General features: G+C 41.1%; 1 protein-coding gene across 1 annotated transcript in view; it reads left to right on the top strand.

The window, feature by feature from the left end:
- The first annotated feature begins 8084 nt into the window (after positions 1–8084).
- Positions 8085–20395, top strand: part of LOC147206027 (genetic suppressor element 1-like) — a 48229-nt gene continuing 35918 nt past the window's right edge. The window contains exon 1 of the mRNA XM_086109629.1: positions 8085–8680. Within this exon, the coding sequence (XP_085965755.1) occupies positions 8644–8680 (37 nt within the window). The 5' untranslated portion in view covers positions 8085–8643. The remainder of the gene's footprint in view (positions 8681–20395) is intronic.

The following is a 20395-nucleotide window of genomic DNA, read 5'->3' as shown; positions in this document are numbered from 1 at the left end:
GGGCCCTTTGTCTTTATCTTGGCAGGTTTTCAATCTTTGCTCTATTTCGGCACACACATGCTCAGTACAGTCATTTGCTTCCTGCTGTTTTGTAGATGCTCTTTTATCTGGCGGAGGGCCTTTTGTTGTTTTCTTCGACTTCCTCTTTTTAAACGACTTTTTTTTTCCACATGTTGTGAGTAACAAGAGGTCAAAGATGACACGCCAACTGCATTCAAAGCCCAAATGTCCTGTGCTGTAAAGGACACCTGAATGCATCATCACCTTGCTGCTCTGGACATCATCGCTGTCTGGTTAGCCATTTGAGCATTTATTCCATGCAGCTTAAAGTCCATCTAGTGTGAATGTTGTTTGTCTTCGCTAGTAGGACAAGTCAGGACTCCAGCAGAACAACTAAGGCACACTGATAGAAGATATTTTTTCCCCCTACTTTTTGGCCTGCTAGGAAGACCTGAAGCTATATATAAGATCCACTTATTACTGCACTTTTACTTATCACCAAAAGGACAAGTTTAGCATACCAGTAGTGCTTCTATTACTACTTGTGACATTCTCAAGTTGTACTTGTTAAAATCTAGAAAAGTAAGTAGTACTATTAGCTTGCAGATGTCAACTGGTGCATTGTTTTGTCTCACTCGTAAAACGTGGTTGTCCTACTTGTATGCCAAAGTTGAGTCTGTGAGAACGAAGAGCCTACGAAAAGATGAATGTCATAATCAGCATAAGTCATACTAGAAGGCCAAAAGTGGCATTGGTAGTCCAAAAAAAAGTTGCTAGTAAGACACATTCATTTTTCCAGTGCCCTGAATTGTCTGACTCGTGGACAAAGAATGTACTAATACATTGGATATCAAGAAGAGTGATTAAATGGTTACATGACATTTGCGCCTCTTCTTCCAGCCATCTTTCATTACCTCTCCTTTCTCTCCTTCCTAATCTACCTCTGTTCGTCAACTCTCTCTCTCTCTCTCTCTCTCTCTCTCTCTCTTTCTGCAATCCTGCCTCTAACTTCCATCCATCCCTTCACCTCCTCTCTATCCCTCACCTTCTAGTTCCTTCCATCTCCTCTCTCCCCCTCAATTCATCCTTCCTCCTTCTTCTATCACCACCACCTCACCATGTCCCCCTACTCCTATCTCATCCCCCTCCCTTTTTATGCCACAGGCCTGCAGATCCTTACTTTGTTCCTGACATCTGTTTTGCTGGGTGATTAATTGAGATGAGCATGTGGGGTGAAGGCTTGTATGGGGAGGGAGGAGGTGGGGGATGGGGTGAGGACTAGCTGAGACCCCCCTCAGGTAATGTGGGTCTATGTGCGTGATGATCAAGAGCATGGAAAGAGATGGGGAAAAATAGTATAGTTATTTCTTTAAAAAGAAATGATTTCCCAATTTCCATCCGCTTCAACTTGATACCACAAAGCTTAATGATCTGACAGACTCGCACATACTGTATGTTATATGTAAACATTGGAATCTGTAGGTCCACATATGTGCGGTGTAAAAAAAATGTCAAGTGTGTTTTATTTATATATATATGTGTATATTTGTGTGTGTATATATATATATATATATATATATATATATATATATACACACATACATATATATCTATAGATATATATATATATATACACACATACATATATATCTATAGATATATAAATATATATATATGTATGTGTGTGTGTGTGTAAATATATATACACACATACATATATATCTCATATATTGTTTTGTGTTTTTTGTTATTGTAAAGTGTCCTTGGGTGTCTTGAAAGGCGCTTATAAATAAAATGTAATATATATATATATATGTATGTGTGTATGTATGTATGTAGATAGATAGATCCTAGGGATTTTTTTTCCCACCCAATTTTGTCCTTGTAGTTCGTGAAGAACATACAGGTATATTGAATATTTATCAGCGTTTTTTGAACGCATTTAATTCGACATCAATGACAGATCGGGCCGGTCCCTATCACCTGTGAATACTGGAATTCGACTGTAATCCATTCCATTACAAAGCGACCATATAAAAAAACATTATTGAATATTTTTGCCCCATTACACACTTTAAACAATTTAAACTCGATAAATCGAACTCTAACTCATTAAAATCTGCTTCAAGTATTGCTTCACACCTATTCTCACTGATTGTCAAGAAATGCTATTCAATCATATAATATCACTTTGAGGAAAAGAATAGAAAACTCACTCATACAGTTCTCCAAATAGAGCCAAAGCGCGCTTGCGTCAAGCTGTTTATTTGTCACCTGGAGTTGTTTAACCAAATCAAGCCAGCTATCTTAACTCTAACATACCCAATGCAAAACGCTTTAGCCGGGCTAACAGATTATCGCATGGTTTTACAGTAGTTCTAAACCTTCAAACAACTGCTTCCGGTACTTTCAGACACAATAAGGAACAACAAATACAAACAGAGCACACAACAATGCTGACAGGCATATACTGTATTCTCTGTACTCTGTGTGACAACAAATATTCCTGGAGCTTAGCTAAATATGGGCTTGTCTACTCTGTAAGAACCATAAAAAAATGATTGCTTAAACATTGGGGATAATATAATAATGGGGGCACCAACAGTGATCCATAAATGCCTCTGCAAAATCAAATGCCTGCTGTGATTTGTAGTGAGGAAACATCATAAATGCGTGGAATAATTTTTTAACAAGACACAAGTAGGAATGTCTTCCATCTAAGTGATTTATGGTCCATGGAGATCACAAGTCATCCAGAGAGACAGACGTGTATTTAAAGGTCACGCGGCCGGCTCAGAGGAGGTCAGGGGTGGGCTCCTGTGGTTATAAGGCCGGAGTGGTGGAAATGTGCTGAGAGAAGTTCATAACTCAGCTGTGTCTGCCATGACGATGGCAATTTAGGAATGAAGGTGGGGGAAAAAAATCATTGGATTGACTGGTGGAGTCATTTGATTTACTGGTAAACTAGCTTGTTCGCAGATTGTATGTAGGTGCCACTAGATTTTCTTCATGCCTCAAATCTGCCTTCTTTTGCATCATTTGGGGATGAAGAGCGATTGACTGTGAAGTGCCTCCATATCTGTAACACCCCCGTTTGTCACGACTGGATCAATGCAGGCATGACCGGGCCTGCTCTACGTGGGGACAAAAGTGTTGGGACATGTTTTAATCAGTTCAGGCAGGGGGTTAGGTTCCCTCTGATCTTTCAGAGAACGAATGCTATCGAATGAATGGATGGACCATTGTGTCTTTGAAAGTTATTTTCAGGAATTGAGATGACAAAGAAAATCATTTTGTTGATTTATCCACCCATGGATCTGTCTGTCTGCCCTCATATCTTAAACTATCACCAATCCGTGCATTGGTCCATCTATCCCTCCGTCCAGCATTCGTCATCTCAAAACCCGCCCATCAATCCGTCTAAAGCTTTAAAAAGGACAAGAGAAGCACACCGCAGGCTACATCTGCAATCACCCAATGTTCATGTTGGAAAAGGAGCAGGAAGATGTACAATGTGATGGTGCATGTCATCCAAGCGCTGATATACAATATTAATAATATATTACTAACATAACCATATACAATTCCACTTGCCAGATTGAGTCAGTGTTTCTTTTTTTTTTTTTTTTTGTGTGTACGTCCAGCCTTCATTTAAACATGTGCACACATGAGCAACAATAAGACATCACGGCCATCCAAACCGCCATAAGTAAAATTGTAAAGGGTGTTATGTGTCTGTGACTGCATTTCTGCCCCATGTTTTGACGTCAGTGTAACACTGTTGTGTATCCACTTTCACGTTGGTTTTTACCTACTTTTTCACCTCCTGTTTTTCTGAACCCATCAGTGTCTAATTAAATGTCTTGCTATGCAGGAGACGGGAGGATGATGAGAAAGATTGCTGTTTCTATAAAATATATGCATAATGACCTCTTCTGACAATTATTTTTGATATAGTGCAGTATCACTACCCCCGCCTTTCCCAATCTCTCTCCCTCCTTTCCTTTCTCCTCCCCCTGCATCTTTTAATCTTCTTTCCTTACTGTGCGCCACCTCTTTTAATGTCTGCTGCGCTGACATTGGGAATGACAAATATATTTACTAACAGGGATACACCAATGGCACAAGAGTGACTGCCGAGGTAATGATGTTCGCTCGCTAACTCGGGGGGCCAACAGGCTTCAACGAGTGTGTGTGGGGGTAGCAAATACATAAAGGGGGAAAGTAGAGGAGGATGCAGGGCTTTGTCTTTTCTTCATCAGTTGGCTGCTTGTGTTTGTCATCGCTCTGTGGTCGCCTGTCAGCGGTTGGCGAGCGACAGAAAGGAAATAGTGGTGGCAGGGGGGGGGGGGGTAGAAATGTTTAAGTGCTGATGGCAGCCCTGGTTACTGCAGGGACCGAGGTGTCGTCTCTTATTCTGCCACAGCGTGCATCTGACAGGCTAGTGATAGAGAGCCAAGGAAGTGAGGGGGAGCAGGAGCGGGGGGAGGGAGGAAGACGGCTTCACAAGTCTGTGACGGCGTCTGTTTTGAAGGCGGGAGTAAAGCTCCCCCTTGAAGGGAAGAAATGATTTAAAGGTTTTATTGACCTCATCATGAGGCTCTCTTCTCCCCCTCCTCATGCTCGGGATAGATTGACTTATACAACTCCCTCGGTGACAGGCCTTCCCTGGTGTTTCCACAGCGATGGGGTCAGGGGTGCTGGCTTATTATTGGCTGTTGTCCATAATCATTGCACGTCGCGCCGTTGCGCCTCCTGTTCCTCTTTTGACCTCGCTGCAGCAGAGCGTGACCCACACACTGGAGTTCAGAGGTCTCTAGAAAGCGTAGTGCGGCAACTTGACATTTAGTCCGTCACCAAGCTCGCAAATCAAAACGCCATCCATCCATCCATCCATCCATTTTCAACACCGCTTATCCTGAAGAGGGTTGCGGTTAGTTGCTCTAGCCTGTCCCAGCTGACTTTGGGCTGAAGGAAAACTACACCCTGAACTGGTCGCCAGCCAGTCTCAGCAAATCAAAACACTTATCTCTGAAATCATCTATTCCCATTGAAATGCCAATAATACAATCCAGCCTTCCCCTCAAAAAATGTGTATGTTAATAAGGAAAGGAGTCAAACCTGTACTTTATAAAAACATACAGTAATGTTTTAATTCAATAGAATTCAAAACTATTGAACATTTTTTTTGTCACGCTGCATCAGTTGAATGACCATTCTGCTGCACTTTCTAGTGTGTCCACCTTGGCCACCTGGGTGAAGCATAAGACAATGAGATGGATATACTATGAATTGAGAGATCTTAACTCATCTCTCAGCTCATCAGTATAACACCTATATTAGTCGTTCTTCACAGAGAATAAATATATAAATATGAAAACTGCTACATTGTCTGTCTACATGTGTTGCTGCAGCATTAGTGTTCAAGCAGTTGCCTATATGATCATAAGACAGCATCAGTGATGCTATTTAGCGTTAGCATTAAGCTAGTAGACTGAAAGGCTAAACTTTGTAGTTCTTGAAACATTGTTCACTATTTGCCAAAGGTCTGCTTGTTGTGGATCGAATTGAGTCGAGTTTGTGCTTGTGAGTTAAAACATACAAAAAAAAATCAGCTGCACAACATTTTGTGGTATCTCATAATTCAAGTTCCTTCTGTCTCATGGCAAAAAAAAAAATCCCAATTGAAATGCCATTAATCTGTTCCAGCCCCCGCAAAAAAAATGTTTTTGTTAATTAAAAGTAGCACTGTTTTAAATAAAATGTAATGAAAGGTAACATAAATCAATAAACTGGTGAAATCAGAAGCTCATGTCAGGTTGGTGGGTTAGTGTTATCATCTGGCTGTGAATTGTGGCCCAAATCAACTCCTCATGAGTGTTCTCATATTGTATTTGTGCATTTAACTAATTGTTCCGTTCATTCAACTGCAAGTGCATGGGTGACTGTGGCTCTCTTTGCCCACTTGCGAGGGCATTACCGTACCTTAACTGTGACATTTTTGAGGGTCACTGCACTCAAGCAATGGCGTGGTTTGAAGATTCCTTGTCAATCAAATTTGGTCTTGCCACACAAAGCAAAGAAAGCCATGGATGGAAGATATTGAAAAAATATTTTCTCCTTTCATTACATTTTCATTCTGCACTTTCTTTGTAAATAAAGAATTGAATCCTTATTTCTATTTTGATTGTTTTTTTTAAATTTTCTTTTTAACAAGTCTATTTCTACTCAAGTACAGAGGAAAGTACTTCTGCCTCCTCTGCGCCACCGCTTCATCCTCTTTACTGTTTCCTCCTTTGCTTTATCTCCCCTCCACACTGGACCGCCGTTGTCAGTTTGTGGTTGGCTAACGTGTCGTAACTGCTCCCACAACTGCTTATCAAATTATGTACTACCATCAGGACAAAAGTATTAGGACTCATGGCTATAAAAAAACCTACACAGGAAATTAACAGTTAAGAAAATAATGCAAATCATTCTCAAAGGAAGTCTTGTAAACAAGATGTTGTTGTTATCAAACTTTTTTAATTGTCAAAGGTAACAAAAACACTTGCACTCTGTACTAAGTGGAAGTACAGGTTTAAAACACGATTTGCACTTTTTTTGTTTACTTAAGTACAGCAATTGAATCAGTAGGCCTGCTTCTACTTTTACCAGAGTATTTTTTTTACACAAGTGTCCATAAATTTAGTTAAGTACAGCTTGCAAGTACTCAACATGTGAATGCACACGCACACTCACACACACTTCTTGACAAACGATCTTCACACTTCTCTGCCAGATGGTGGTGGAGGTGGTGGCTCTGTGTGAGGCAAAGGTATAAGGTCAGGAGAGGTCTTCAATCCTGTCCTGCCTGTTTTCCATCTCAGGTGAAAGTTCCTTGCTCTGAAAGTGGAAGTGGTGATTCTGCGGGGAGGTTCAGGCGGAGGTGGTGGCTCAGTGCCCTGAGCCCTTGGCCGTAGAACCTTTCCATCACTATCCACACCTCCATTTTCCTCAACTTGATATTTTCGTCTCTGCCTCTTACTGTATCTGCCTTCTTTGTGTTTTTTTTCTAAAGAGTGAGATTGATTTTGAGGAGCCCCAAGAGCTATCTATAACATCTTGGCTTTCACTGGTGGATAAATATATATCCTGTGTGACGCACTGCTACATGTGTGGACAAAAGTATTGGGTAACGTAAGCAAAAATCAACAACATCCCCTGCTCTCGATGACCCAACCGGGGAAGGAAAATCTTGGAATCTTGAGACAAGATCACAAATTATAGGCTCCCACTTCCAGGATAACCAAGCTGCAATGGATGCCGAGGGGGAAACATTAAATACATATGATCCTATGATATGAAGCGCAAGTAGAGCCCTGCTGAACTAGTCCTCCTTGGATCTCGTCCCATTCAGTCAATTTAGAATCCTCCTCACTTTGCCCATCGAGGAAAGAGGAGAAGCAGCAATAAAACAGGCCAAAATCCAGAGGTTAAGAGGTCAGCCAGAGCAAGTTGCATAGTTTGTGTCACCAAAAGGGCTGTTATGAGTGTGAAACGATGTAAATGTGTAATCAACTCATCATATTAACACACCCGCACAATGAATTGCTAATGAGTTGGGGCACTTAAGTCCACCTACCGCTATCAGTCAAGCACAGCTACCTGAAAAATCCAATTAAGTATCGTAACAAAACATTTTAATTTCACTGTGTCACACTAATCTGTCTGTGTGTGGGTTTTGCAGGTCCCATCCATGCAGTGCAAAGCAGCATCAGTACACTGACTGGAGGTTGAGAAAGAAGAGGAAAGAGGAGAAGAAGATGGGAGGGAGAGCTGGGCTGACTGAGTGTGTACACACACATTTACACACACACACACACACACACACTCTCTCCCCCATGATGAATCAGCTGTCACTCAGGCACCAGTCCAATCTACTGATAATGAGAAGTGCATCAACACCCTCTTTCGCTCGCCTCGCTTCCTCTTCCTCTCACCCATCCTCTTTTGCACACACGCACACACCAGGCAGCTTCATTCCTCTCCTTCCACACTCACACAAACTCATTCATCTCTCTCTCACTGGTCTATCTTATAATTCTCCTCCTCTTCCCCCCCCCCCCCCCATCTCTCTCTCTATTTTCTTCCTCCTCCTCCTTTTGGATGCCCGCTGAGCTAAGCAGTCACTAGTGGGTCCGAGGAGGCAAAAGGAAGGAGGATAAAGCCAGAATAGATGCAGAAAATAAGGGAAACAGGAGTGGGAGGGAAAAAAGCGGGATGAGCAAGAAGCGGTTGAATGAATAGTAGCAAGGAAGAGATTACAAAGACTGAAAAGAAAGAGAGGAAGGAGCAAGCCTGGCAGAAGCTTCGCCACTTTCTTTTTCTTTCTATCCATCCTAGTTTGCTCACAGACAGCGAAAGGGAGGAATGATAACACAGCCGCTAGTCCCCACCTGGAGTCCAATCAATTGTTCTCCACCTTTTTTGGGGTCTGCGCAGGTTCAGTCTACCAGCGTAAAAGGGGAGTAGACAGAGGCTGACCTCTCACCACCCCAGCGGGACCCCACGAGCGAGAGGAGGACAGGGGGCAGCGGCGGATGAAAGACTGGCAACGACGAGCTCTTTAACCTGACCCCCACTTCTAGTCCGAGCGGAGGCATGTTCGGATTAAAGGCGCCCCACTTCTGCCTCCCAGGTACGTCGAGTTCTTCTTCTTCTGGCGCTTTTGGTATTCAGCAGTCTAGTAGAATGATTAGGACGCACTAGTAGAATGATTACGTCTTGTCATGTTTTTCCACTGACATGTCTGCATGGTAGTAAGACAACTTAGGACAAGTGTGGCGGGACAATTGTGCTTTATTTGACTTAATAAGATTTTATAATGTCACTATTAGTATTAGTGGTAACATACTTTTGAGCATTTATTGAAAAGTTCAGTACACTTGAAGAATGGCTGACTTTCGAGTGGCCCACAAAAATGCCGTTAAACTTTACTAGTAAACTAGTGTGCTACACCAACTGGTAAAACACAGTCATTCTATGAGTGAATTTTCTTACTTGCGTTTTGGCACCTGCAGTTCAGCATTCGCATGTAAAATATTATATCTATATATATAAAATCTCTCTCACACTCATCCCCACTCTTTTTCATGGACAAAGCATAGTGAATGTTTTGCGGCGTGTTTTTTAAACATTTTTGCAGTTTAAAATTGTATTTTTTTTCCCCATCTCCCCGCCAATGCATTTTAGTGGACGTCAGTTGTTTTCGCTATTCGCGGGTGGCCTGGTTCCTATCCCTTCACGAATAGCGGGGTCATGGATATTAAGATGTATATAAAATAAAATAAATGCTCAAAAGGCTTTCCAGAATTTCAGAAATTATTTGATATCCAGCTTAAGATCCATGTCGTTGGCGTTTTTCCTTCACTATTAATACAACTTTGGCATGCTTGTTTAACAGCTACTACATGTTACTAGTAAGTCAGAACTGTACACAAGTTGATGGTTGCATGCTACTCGTGTTGTTACTTATTTCTAGTGTTATTATTTGTATTTATATTGTTAGTAGAATTGTATTTAATATCTTGTGCTTCACTAGGAGCACTACGAGTGGGCAGATGTCAGGTAGTGGGTAGCTTTCCCTCACTAGTAAACCATAGTTGTCCTACTAGTCTGTAAAATGTCATCCAGTAGTAGAAGGCAGTAATGGGAAAATGTTACTTAAGACAGTTGTTCAACTTGTGCATACTAGTCTTTCTTCTATTGCGGATGAAGAGCATACTAGTACCTGAAGCTTAATCTGGATATTCAAGATATTGTCTCAGTGTTCAAAGAGCTTCCCATAAAGCCATACCACATTGATTGGCTGTAAAAAGGAAGTTAAAGTGCTGTAATAGGCATGCATTTAGGAGCCACTCTATTGAATTAAAATGAATGATATTTTGGGACTCAGTTGCTCATAAATAGAAAAATGCCAGAGTCTGGAACGGGAATGACACATTGTAGAACGCCTTCATGGACCTCCACTATACAGTATGTCTGGATTTGGTCGTTAAGATTCATGCATTATTTACTGGGAAATTAAGAATTGTCCAAATTTAATGGAGGCTATCAATGGCATAGTGTGGTGTAAATCAAGTACAGTAGGGTTCAACCAATATGGATTTTTTTAATTTATTTTTTTAAAGGCGATGCAGACCCAAAATGCATATTTTTTCCCCCCTAATGCATTTCAATGGCCGCCAGTTGTACCCGGATTTTTGCTATTTGCACATTGGCCTGGTCTCTATTCCTCGCGACGAGGGGGGTTCAGCTGTAAATATATTGTTTAAAAAAAAAAACGTTTCCTTTTCGGTTCCCATAATGCATTGTCTGACGTAATGCATTTGATTCATGAAGTTATAAGGACTGTGAGTATTGTTGCTGTCTCTGTTTATATGCATTGCTTCCATGTTTGTTAAAGGAGCAGTTATTTGAAGGTTTGTAGTTAATGAGACATCTAGGCTGGTTTCTGTGAGCCCATCTATGGTGTTTCACATGGTATGTTAGCATTAAGATAGCTGACTTGTTTGATTGTACAGTATTATATGTTGGAACATTTTGCTGTGTATATCGACAATGTTGAATTCTGTGTTAGTTATAGAGTAATCTACACTATCAACTAAAAATGACATGAACAGCCTAAAGCAAGCACGTTAAGCCTTTTATTTCAGAAACTTGGAAATGAGAATTGTGTCCCCGCCCTTACATAATATTTGTCATTTTAGTTGAGGATAGGGAATGTATTCATATGAGTATTGCTATAATCTATTGTCTACTTGTGTTGCTCCACCATTTGTATTCAAATATTCATTGCTTCGAAAAACGCAGGTATCGGTGCTAACTGTGAGCATGTAAATGGCATTTTGCATTGTTTGTTAGCATGAATCCAAGCGGGCTTCTTCATTAAGATAAGATAAGATAAGAAAACCTTTATTAGCCATTTTGTTTTAAATACACGTGTCTTTGTTATGTTTAAACAGCTGGTTATTGTGATGTGAGTTATTAAACTGAATTTGCGCTTGCAACTCAAAGCAAAAAATTGGCCGAATGACAGCTCGTATCTCGATAAACGTGTATGTTGGGTCACTCTTAACGCACCGGTGTATCTGTACTCCGAGTGTTTTAGCCACCTTTGAATGTGGATCGTGAGAGGTGCTCACACAAAGACAGCGAGCGGGCCTGAAAAGCGAAAGCAAGGTGAAAACAATCTTCACGACAAGGCGAGAAGGAAGGAGTAGAAACTGGGGTAATACTGTAACAAAGAATTGTTGCAAGAGAAATTACCAAAAGAGGACCTTTACGACAAGATTCCCTTTTACCTCAGGCCACCTTTAAGTTGTGTGCGATGATCAAGCGCCGTGCTTGTTGGGTCAGGTAAGATGCAGGAGTGTGTGTGTGTGTGTGTGTGTGTGTGGGTGGGTGAGTGGGTGGGTGTGTTTGTGTAAAGTAGGGGAGGTGGGGCGGTATATTAAACAATGTACTGCGCCTTGAATCTTTCATGCTGCATTTTGAATTATACATCCCCTGTCATAAATGATTGAAACGCTGTAATTATGCCAAGCTTTGTCATTGTGTGTGTGTGTGTGTGTGTGTGTGCGTGTGTGCGTGTGTGTGTGTGTATGTGTGTTGTGTGTGTGTGTGTGTGTGTGTGTGTGTATGTGTGTTGTGTGTGTGTGTGTGTGTTTGTGAGAGAAATCTCACTATGAAACATCCACAGAGCGCCTGCTTCCTAGGCTTTCAGATAAGCCGTTTGAGAATTTATTCGATATAGCACATTTTTTGATCGGCTGTAATGTCTTTAATTCACCAATCAATCCATAATATCATTGATCGGCTCCACAGTAAAAATAGTACAGCTGCAGTATTTCCCACATACTCGTTTACCTGTGTCCGGCCATCACAAATGAATTTTGGCCGCTACTAAGAGATTTTGGAGCTGCAACTGTAATAATTTCTGTAGTTGCACAGAAAGCTGCTCTGCTATACTTGTGTGCTCTTTGTGTGAGTCTGATAATCAAGACTAGTCCCAATTTCCTTTTAATATTCCTTTCAGCACCCCATTTGACTTCATCCTGCCATGCATGAGATATGGCTCCCAAATCCACAAGTTAAATTCTTTTGAAAAGGTTGTAACTAAAGTATTTAGTTGTATTTTATTTTCCTCTTCCATGTTTTGAAAGCATTGTTGCAAACAAGCAGAACTTGATTTTTCGTTAAAGCATGCAAATTTTATATTCTACTTGCACAACTTGTTTTTATACCTCCTACTTTCCTTGGGACATTGCAAAGATTGTTAAACATTGGCAAAGATAATTCTGTTGTTGCTAAGTAAACAGCATACAAGTTTACTTAAAATGTTCAAACCTGCCAAGGGACTACAAATAGCAGGGGATGATCCAGGATTTTTTTTCTCTTCATGTGGGGTGGGGAAAATGGTGTAGAATTATATTTTCGAATATCAAATAAAAGGTTTATCCTGACGAGGTCCGCGGACAATGCTGGAGCCTATCCTAGCTGACTTCGAGCAGTAGGCGGGGTCAACCGACTGGTTACTAGCCAATCGCAGGGCACAACCATTCATATTCATATTCACAGTCACACCGACGGACAATTTTGAGTGTTCTATTAACCTGCCATGCATGTTTTGGTAATGTGGGAGGAAACCAGAGCACCAGGAGAAAACCCACACAGGTTTGCAGACTCCACACAGGGAGGCTGGGGCCGGATTTGAACCCACAGCCTCTAAATAAGATTAAATTAAAATTTAAAAAAAAGAAAATATACGAATAAGAATGAAATGTATATAATAAAATAGTAGTTTTGGAAGCACAAGCACCACCTGGAAAAACAACAACACGTTAATATAGTCTCATGATCAATGATTTCTTTATATTATTATTATTAGTAGTAGTTTATCTTATATTTTTATTAGTATTATATACAGTATTTGTCCTGTGTGTGTGTGTGTGTGTGTGTGTGTGTGTGTGTGTGTGTGTGTGTGTGTGTTTTATTTTATCTGGAGCTGTTTATCTGACGTGTGTGCTGGCAGGTCATCTTTATTGGCTGCTGTGCTGTTTTCAGCCTCTGGCTCGCCCTGTTCAACTTGACCTCTGCATTGATTTCTAAGATATGTGTTAGCGCTGCAAGGACACCGTGGTGTGTGATTTATGGCACATGTCACGTGAAGGCTCTCTCACACACACACACACACTGCACACTCCCCACTCTGCCTGAGGCTCTCAGGCAACAAATATTCTTCTCGTTCAACTGCAGTCAGCTAGACTCAAGAAAATAGCAATTCCTAAGCATATTTTGGAAGCAAAGTGCCTTTTGAGGTTTGGAGTTGTTAAAGTGTCATTTAACAAGCTAGCAGTAGAGCAATGCATGAAACTGTAATGGTGCAGCTTAGAGCGAACCGAGGTGAAAGCGTCAATTGGATTTTTTTTTTGGCGTGGCCTTTGTGGCGCATGGCGACGAAAACAAGTGGTCGAGGCCCGTAATGATAGAGCGAGGGTGCCACGCGGTGGATCGCTTAGCCTCTTGCTTCCCACTTGCTGGTTTTCTTTGGCTTCTTAGCCATTTGTTTTTCATTTTTGACCGCTGCGACTGCCAGCAGAATTTTGACTCCTGCGTGAGACCATGAGCAAAGACAGAAATTAAAGCAATATTCGAATTTGCATGTGAAAATTGGTATTATACCTTTTAATGTATCATATGCCGTTGCGCACCAACATAAGCACCTCAAGTCAAACCAATCCAAGTTTATTTATATATCCCTGAGTTATTTAAAAAAAAAAGTCTCGAAGGGCTTTACAAGCCCACAGTTGACAAAGATTAGCAACACCCATGATCCAAACCTCTAGCCATGGAAGGAAAAACTCAAAATCCCATTAGGGGGAAAAAAAAAAGAACCCTTGAGAAGGGAGCACAGACTCCCGTCGCACCCACTCGCCAACCCTCAACACCCCTCCCCGCAAACATCCCATCCAGGATGACAATGCAGCGTGAGTAACATTTATCACATGGTGTTGTGTTGTACAATGCTCATTAAAACAGCATGGTAGTCCATTCAATGCAATGAAGCGCTGCAGGTAAACACTGTCCGTGAAGTGGTTGCTCCTCAGGTCCTGACCCCGGTTGGTCGATTTCATAATCCTCCATAACAATGCCTCCGGGGGAGTGATCCACTTCATATCTTGTCCTAGTCAGTTCAGTGCAGAATCCATATCGTGACAGCCTCAGATTGCCATCCATCCCGCTATCCAAGCAGGAAAGGAGGGGGAAGGAGGGAGGAGAAACGGTAGTAAAACAGGCCAACGTTGAGTTGGACGAAATGCCATGGTATAAAAATATATCTCAAGTCAAGATTTTCACATTGCTACTGAGGTAGCCGTTCTTATTTCCACGAGTAGGATGTTCCAGAGTGCTTGAGCACCCCCAGGACCTCTTAATCATATTCAATTGCTAATTTAATTTACACCAAAAAAAATTGCTTATTTCATCATGACACTGTCTTGCTTAGAATGTTCCACGTCCCCACTATTAATCAGGCCCATCAAAGGCTGTGCTTATGTAATTTCACTGATCAGAAAAAAAGAAAACTTTACTACTTCCTAAAACATATGAATGTAGTTCCATCATCTTCCCAAACTCTTTTACTGAGGTCTTACCACCATGAATGATGGAAACAAAACATTGAGCCGATTTAGCAACACAGAAGCTGAAATCGGAAAACCCACAAGTGACTGCGCTGCCAAGACACACGGTATTGAATGAAGACAAAAGATTCTTGGACATAAATATAAACAATATTTGACTCATTTCTACAAAGTTCCACATGCAGGTCCGGCGCTTTTGATAATGTTGAGGTGTGCAGAGAAGGCTTTGAAGACCCAGATGGCACGCCAATGGTTTCTAACATGGCGCCTTGCATTACAATTAACAAGAGGGATTGCGGGCGTGTTGTTTTGGTGAGTAAAAGACTCGACAACGGATATTTATTAAACTTTACAGTGTTGCGCTGTTTTCCCCATCAGTACCGCAAAATGGTCCATTGGTGGTACCCTTTTACACAAATGTGTCCTACTCAAATTTGTCATGGTTATTGGTGTGTGCGTACATTAGGTTGTCCCTTCATGTGGCTTAAATTTTATTTTATTTTTTTTGCTGTGGAATCCTCTGTAGGCTATTATAAGCATTTTATAGGAGCAAGAAAAGACGGTGACGAGCGTGATGCGGATGCGCAGGGTGGGGGGTTTGAATGAGACGTGCACTGCCTCAAACCACGCTGCTGTCAGGCTCTCGTGTGGTATTAATTGAATGTGCGTGTGTGTGTGTGTGCGCGTGTGTGCGCGCGTGTGTGTGTGTGTGTCTGTGGGCCGATGAAAACAGGGTCACAGTGCACTTCACCTTAAGGGCACTGTTCTTAATGAGATGAATAAAACTCCGTGACAGCAGCATGATCATGATCAAAGAGATTAAAAAGAATGCACAGATGCAAGTTTACACACAAATCATAATACTTCAAAATTCTATCCACCAGAGATGTGGTAGAAGTCGAAAGCGAATGAATACATGGTAACACCAAAAAGCGCTAGCTAAGCCTCATTGGCCAAAAAGAGCTGGTGTCACTAATGAGCTCTCAATTAGTAGCGAGATTCACTTACAGGCACACGCTAATGACACACGTTCATGCCGCATTGTTTACATCCAATTACAACGAGCGCATACAGATACTTTATTGTGAAACCTCACGTGTGGCGCGCACACACATGCAGTAAACACATACACACACACATGCAGGATGCGTGCTCACTGAGCTGCAGATTAGGATAAATGCCAGCAGATTTTGACCCGAGGTAATAACGCCTCATAGTCTTTACACTCATGCACACGCGAGCATGCACACAAATGTGCATGCTATATGGGATCACGCAAACACACCTACACACACGCAGTAGAATAAATAGTCCAAAAAAAAGCTGCTGCTTGGTGTGTGATCACAAGCAGATGGCAGAAGGATTAGCCAAGTGAAAGAGTCGCAGCTACAATTTGATGCGGTTAATATGTAATAATTGAAGCAAGGCAGTGAGCACACTAAGGCTTGAATCACTGAAGATTTCTTATTGTTGACTATAATGTCATTAAAGGCAATTCAAAGTTGATCAAACGATGATGCAATTGCTATTTTTCCAATGCAGCACAGCGGTTGCTAGCAGTTTTTTTTCCTACCACAAACTGGTTCCGCGTAAAGATGTTTTTCAACAGACAGTCATTGAACAAATAAAAATGAAAATAGAAATCACCATCATGCTGATTAGGCGGAGTCCCGCTCATTTTGTGTTCCATAGCGTGTTGTAAAAATTCTGCATTTCTCAGTTTCACTGCTTCCATTTCACTTGTTCTTTTATTGTACTTGAAGATACAGTATATTTTTGTGTATTTTACAAGTGACTAGTTTATCACCACTCAGTTGCTGAAACCCTACCTCGCATCCATATGAGTATTTTAAGATCAGCAGCAATCAGCATAGCTAAAGTTAGCTTGGCCAACCACTATTCTCATCCACATCCAGCCAATTTTTGTAGTTTAGGACCTGCGTAGATGTAGGATGACTGGTGGACTGGACATTCCACAGAGCGTTCTAGTCTGGTAGCAGCAGCAGCAGCAGACGGGCCAGTTGAAAGCCTTACGTAAATTGGCCGATTGGAAGTAGCGATGCCAAAAGCACATGATAAGCGGTTGGTCGACTTCAAGCAATAAATGTCGAATCGTCGACTAAATGGTTCAACCCCGAGTGCACAGATGGGGACAAATTTGAGCATTTGCCCTCCCTTGCAGTCCACGCCAGCAGGGGCCTGATTCTTTGAAAGATTGTCCTGTGGTGTGGAATGTGTTTAGAGGGATTTTAAAGTCGCTATGGGTGTAACTCGCTTCAGGTTCGACGTGCACACACGCACACACACGCACGCACAAACAACACTCTGGAGGAGTGAAACAGGGAATGGGAAACTCAACTCGTCTGCCCCCAGTGGTGCTGCGCCATCTGCATGTTCATGAACCATGTCAAAACATAATTGATTGTGTGTGTGTGTGTGTGTGTGTGTGTGTGTGTACTGAGAGTTGACTAACAGCCGTTTGGACGTTCGGTTCGTATTTTGTGTGAGAGTTAGTACATCGCAGTGGAGATCACTTTTCGGAAGCAACCACATTTGAACAAATTACTGTAAAACAATAACTTTTCCGTTATGCAAATGTATGTAAAGTGTCCACTGCTCTGATGGGAACAAAGAACTATTGGATGTGGTTACTTTCTTGGGTGATCAAAATTGTCCCAAAGCACCTTACTTTGCGTAAAAACAATATTCAGAGGATTGGGAAAAAACGATTAAATGTCACAAAATATTGGAGGAATTTTCTTTTATTGATATATTTCAAATTAAAATGATAAAATACAGTATTGAATATTTTTTTGACTCACAAACGTAAAACTGCCTTTTAGTGCCCACCAGTGCAATTATATCACATGAAATGAGAAATAATAAATCTCAAAATGTAAATGTGAAAGTGGTTTTAAAAATGATTACATCATTGATATAATACATAAAATATTTAATAAATACATATATTTAAAAAGCCATATTTATACACTGCATATTTATGCTGTACTAAAATTAAACTTCATTTTTCATAATTACTTTTTTGTTTTAAACCTGTTCCACAAATTATTTTTTTACGCAATATATGAACTTGGACCTTTTTTTTCATTTGTTTTAAAAGCAAAATGCAAATGTGCTAAACTTATTAAAAACTAAAAATATTAGTCATTTTTTGTGCAGAAACAGTAAAAGAAGATGTAATAATATTCAAACTGATTACAATTTATTAAAATAGAGTAAAATGAAATTTAAAAAATACTAAAACATTTTTCGGAGTGAAGTAACAGTAAAGAAAATGAAACAAAATAAAATAGATTATAATGTGATTGTGATCATTTTCATTTTAATCATTCAAATTCAAATAAAGTAAATTGTGCTCAAGCGGTAGGCACAAAGTTAAGCCTTAAAAAATGCTGGAAAATGCTTTGACGATTGTATCTTGTTACAATACAGTAACTAAAAATATGAATAATATGATAAAAATTCTGAATCCCCCGAAAAGTCAATCACTTTAAAAAAACGCACAGTTAAAAACAAAGCTAAATAAAATTGAATTTCTTCTATCTTTTAATCTATGATCCACATTTGACAAGAGATGGGGAATGATTGCAAATAGCGTTTTATGACAGCAGGCCCCAGTTTGAGAACATCAACGGAGCCGTAATCCACCAACGTCGCCACCTTCTGTTGCACTCGCACGTTGAGCGGCAGGGTTCACGCTCACATGCAATGGGGCACGCCTTTGCCCGGGCGTGCATGCCGTCTCGTTCCACTTCTGCCTGCATTTACATAATCTGCATAATGATGCTGGCTTTAATTGCCTCCACCCAGGTAGGGGATCATGTGGTTAAGTGGGAGATCATAATTATGTAAATAATTGGCCTGACCACAGCAAGCTGCTACTCTCTGCCATCCATCTGGGGAAAGAAAGACGCAGAGGGGGAGTTAGGGCTGAAGGAATGAGGACAGGTAGAGAGAGAATCAGTATCACACCCACCTGCAATAGGTCACAATAGGTTTAAAAAAAAAAAATATATATATATATATATATATATATACACTGTATACTGTATATCACATTATTTGAACACATTAAAGTCTATTAAAAGGTTATATAAAATATTAAAGCCTTTTAAATATTCTTCAGCACCTGTTCTCACGCTCTCATTGTCAAAAAATGAGAAATGGGAAGCTATCATATAACATGACTTTGCGGAAACAAACCAAAAAAAACCCTCACACACTTATCAAAATAAGAGGCCAAGTGTGCCTGCTTCAATCTGTTTATTTGTGGCATCCATTTGACGTTTATTGTAAAACAAAAGACAGGCTAATGGAAATTAGCAAAGGTGTTATGGTGATTCTAAACCTTTAAACAACAGCGACTTCAATGTATTCTCTCTGCTTTGTGTTTAGTTAGGGACCTTCTCTGCCACTTATTCTCACTGTTAACATCTTGTGGATCTAATTTCTGTCTGGCATGCTGTGATACAGTGTGATACTACATTGAAGGCGTGAAACTCTATAATTTTAGACGTGCCTGTTTACTATAAAATCTCACTTCAAAAATGATCACCTAAAAGCTCGCGAAATAGTTGGGGTGCAAATAATGAACCGTGATATAGCAGTAGAGCCCCTGTAATGCCCTCAAATGTGAGAAAAGAGAGCCACTTTTGCTGATGCACTTTTTAGCCATTGACTCAACAATGGAAGACCAGCAAGAGATGGTAAAATAGGAGCACACTCACACGGGAGCTGTTGTCGGCCACAGCTCACGCCTAAACACTTGCACCACCCTGCCACGCCCCAGGAACATGATCTAAAACACAAACAATACAATACGCTGTATTTTCTGTATATTTTATGATGCAAAGTTCAAAAACATTTGCAATGAATTAAAACATTGTATTTTGACAAGTTTAATTGTGTTGAAAGCATATTGGAGGTATACTGTGTATTGCTTACTTGCTTAATGCTGTCCGTCGTTGCCGACGATGACATCACTTCCTGCTTCAGGAAGTAATGACAGGTGGGTACGGCGGTGGCTGTAGAGGCCAATTCTTGACACGCATGTCCACTGCGATTGGCTGGCAACCGGTTCAGGGTGTCCCCCGCCTACCGCCCGAAGACAGCTGGGATAGGCTCCAGCACCCCCCGCGACCATAGTGAGGATCAAGCGGTTCAGAAAATGAATGAATGAATAAATACTGTGTATTATAGTATATGGTTACTCTATATTGAGGATTTTCACCTACTGTTTGTAGGTCCGGAACTTAAAGCCGGGTTCACAGTAGTCCGAAATGCTCTAGATACGTAACACACACACACGCACGCACATGAATACAACCACTTACACAAACACATACACGCACACACGCTGCACAGATGGTAAAGGCAGTGGCCCTTTCACACAGACAAAGGGAAGGTAATTCTCTCTGCAGGACGTGCTGGGAGGCCAGGCGGGAAAAGAGCAGCACGCATCCACACTCCACACCCTGCTTCCTCAACTCAGGCCCCCCGGGCCAACAAACATCACGGTAGTACACTGACAAAACGTGTGCGTGTGCGTGTGCGTGTGCGTGTGCGTGTGCGTGTGTGTGTGTGTGTGTGCGTGTGCGTGTGCGTGTGCATGTGCGTGCGTGCGTGTGTGTGTGTGTGTGTGTGTGTGTGTGTGTGTGTGAGAGGAGGGATCATAAGAGTGGGAGAAAATG

Source organism: Hippocampus guttulatus, chromosome 4 (genome assembly GCF_054856545.1).
Source record: "Hippocampus guttulatus isolate MCC_2025c chromosome 4, RoL_Hgut_1.0, whole genome shotgun sequence".
Lineage (NCBI taxonomy): Eukaryota > Metazoa > Chordata > Actinopteri > Syngnathiformes > Syngnathidae > Hippocampus > Hippocampus guttulatus.
The sequence above is the reverse complement of the archived record's forward strand: the minus strand, read 5'-3'. Positions and strand labels throughout refer to the sequence as shown.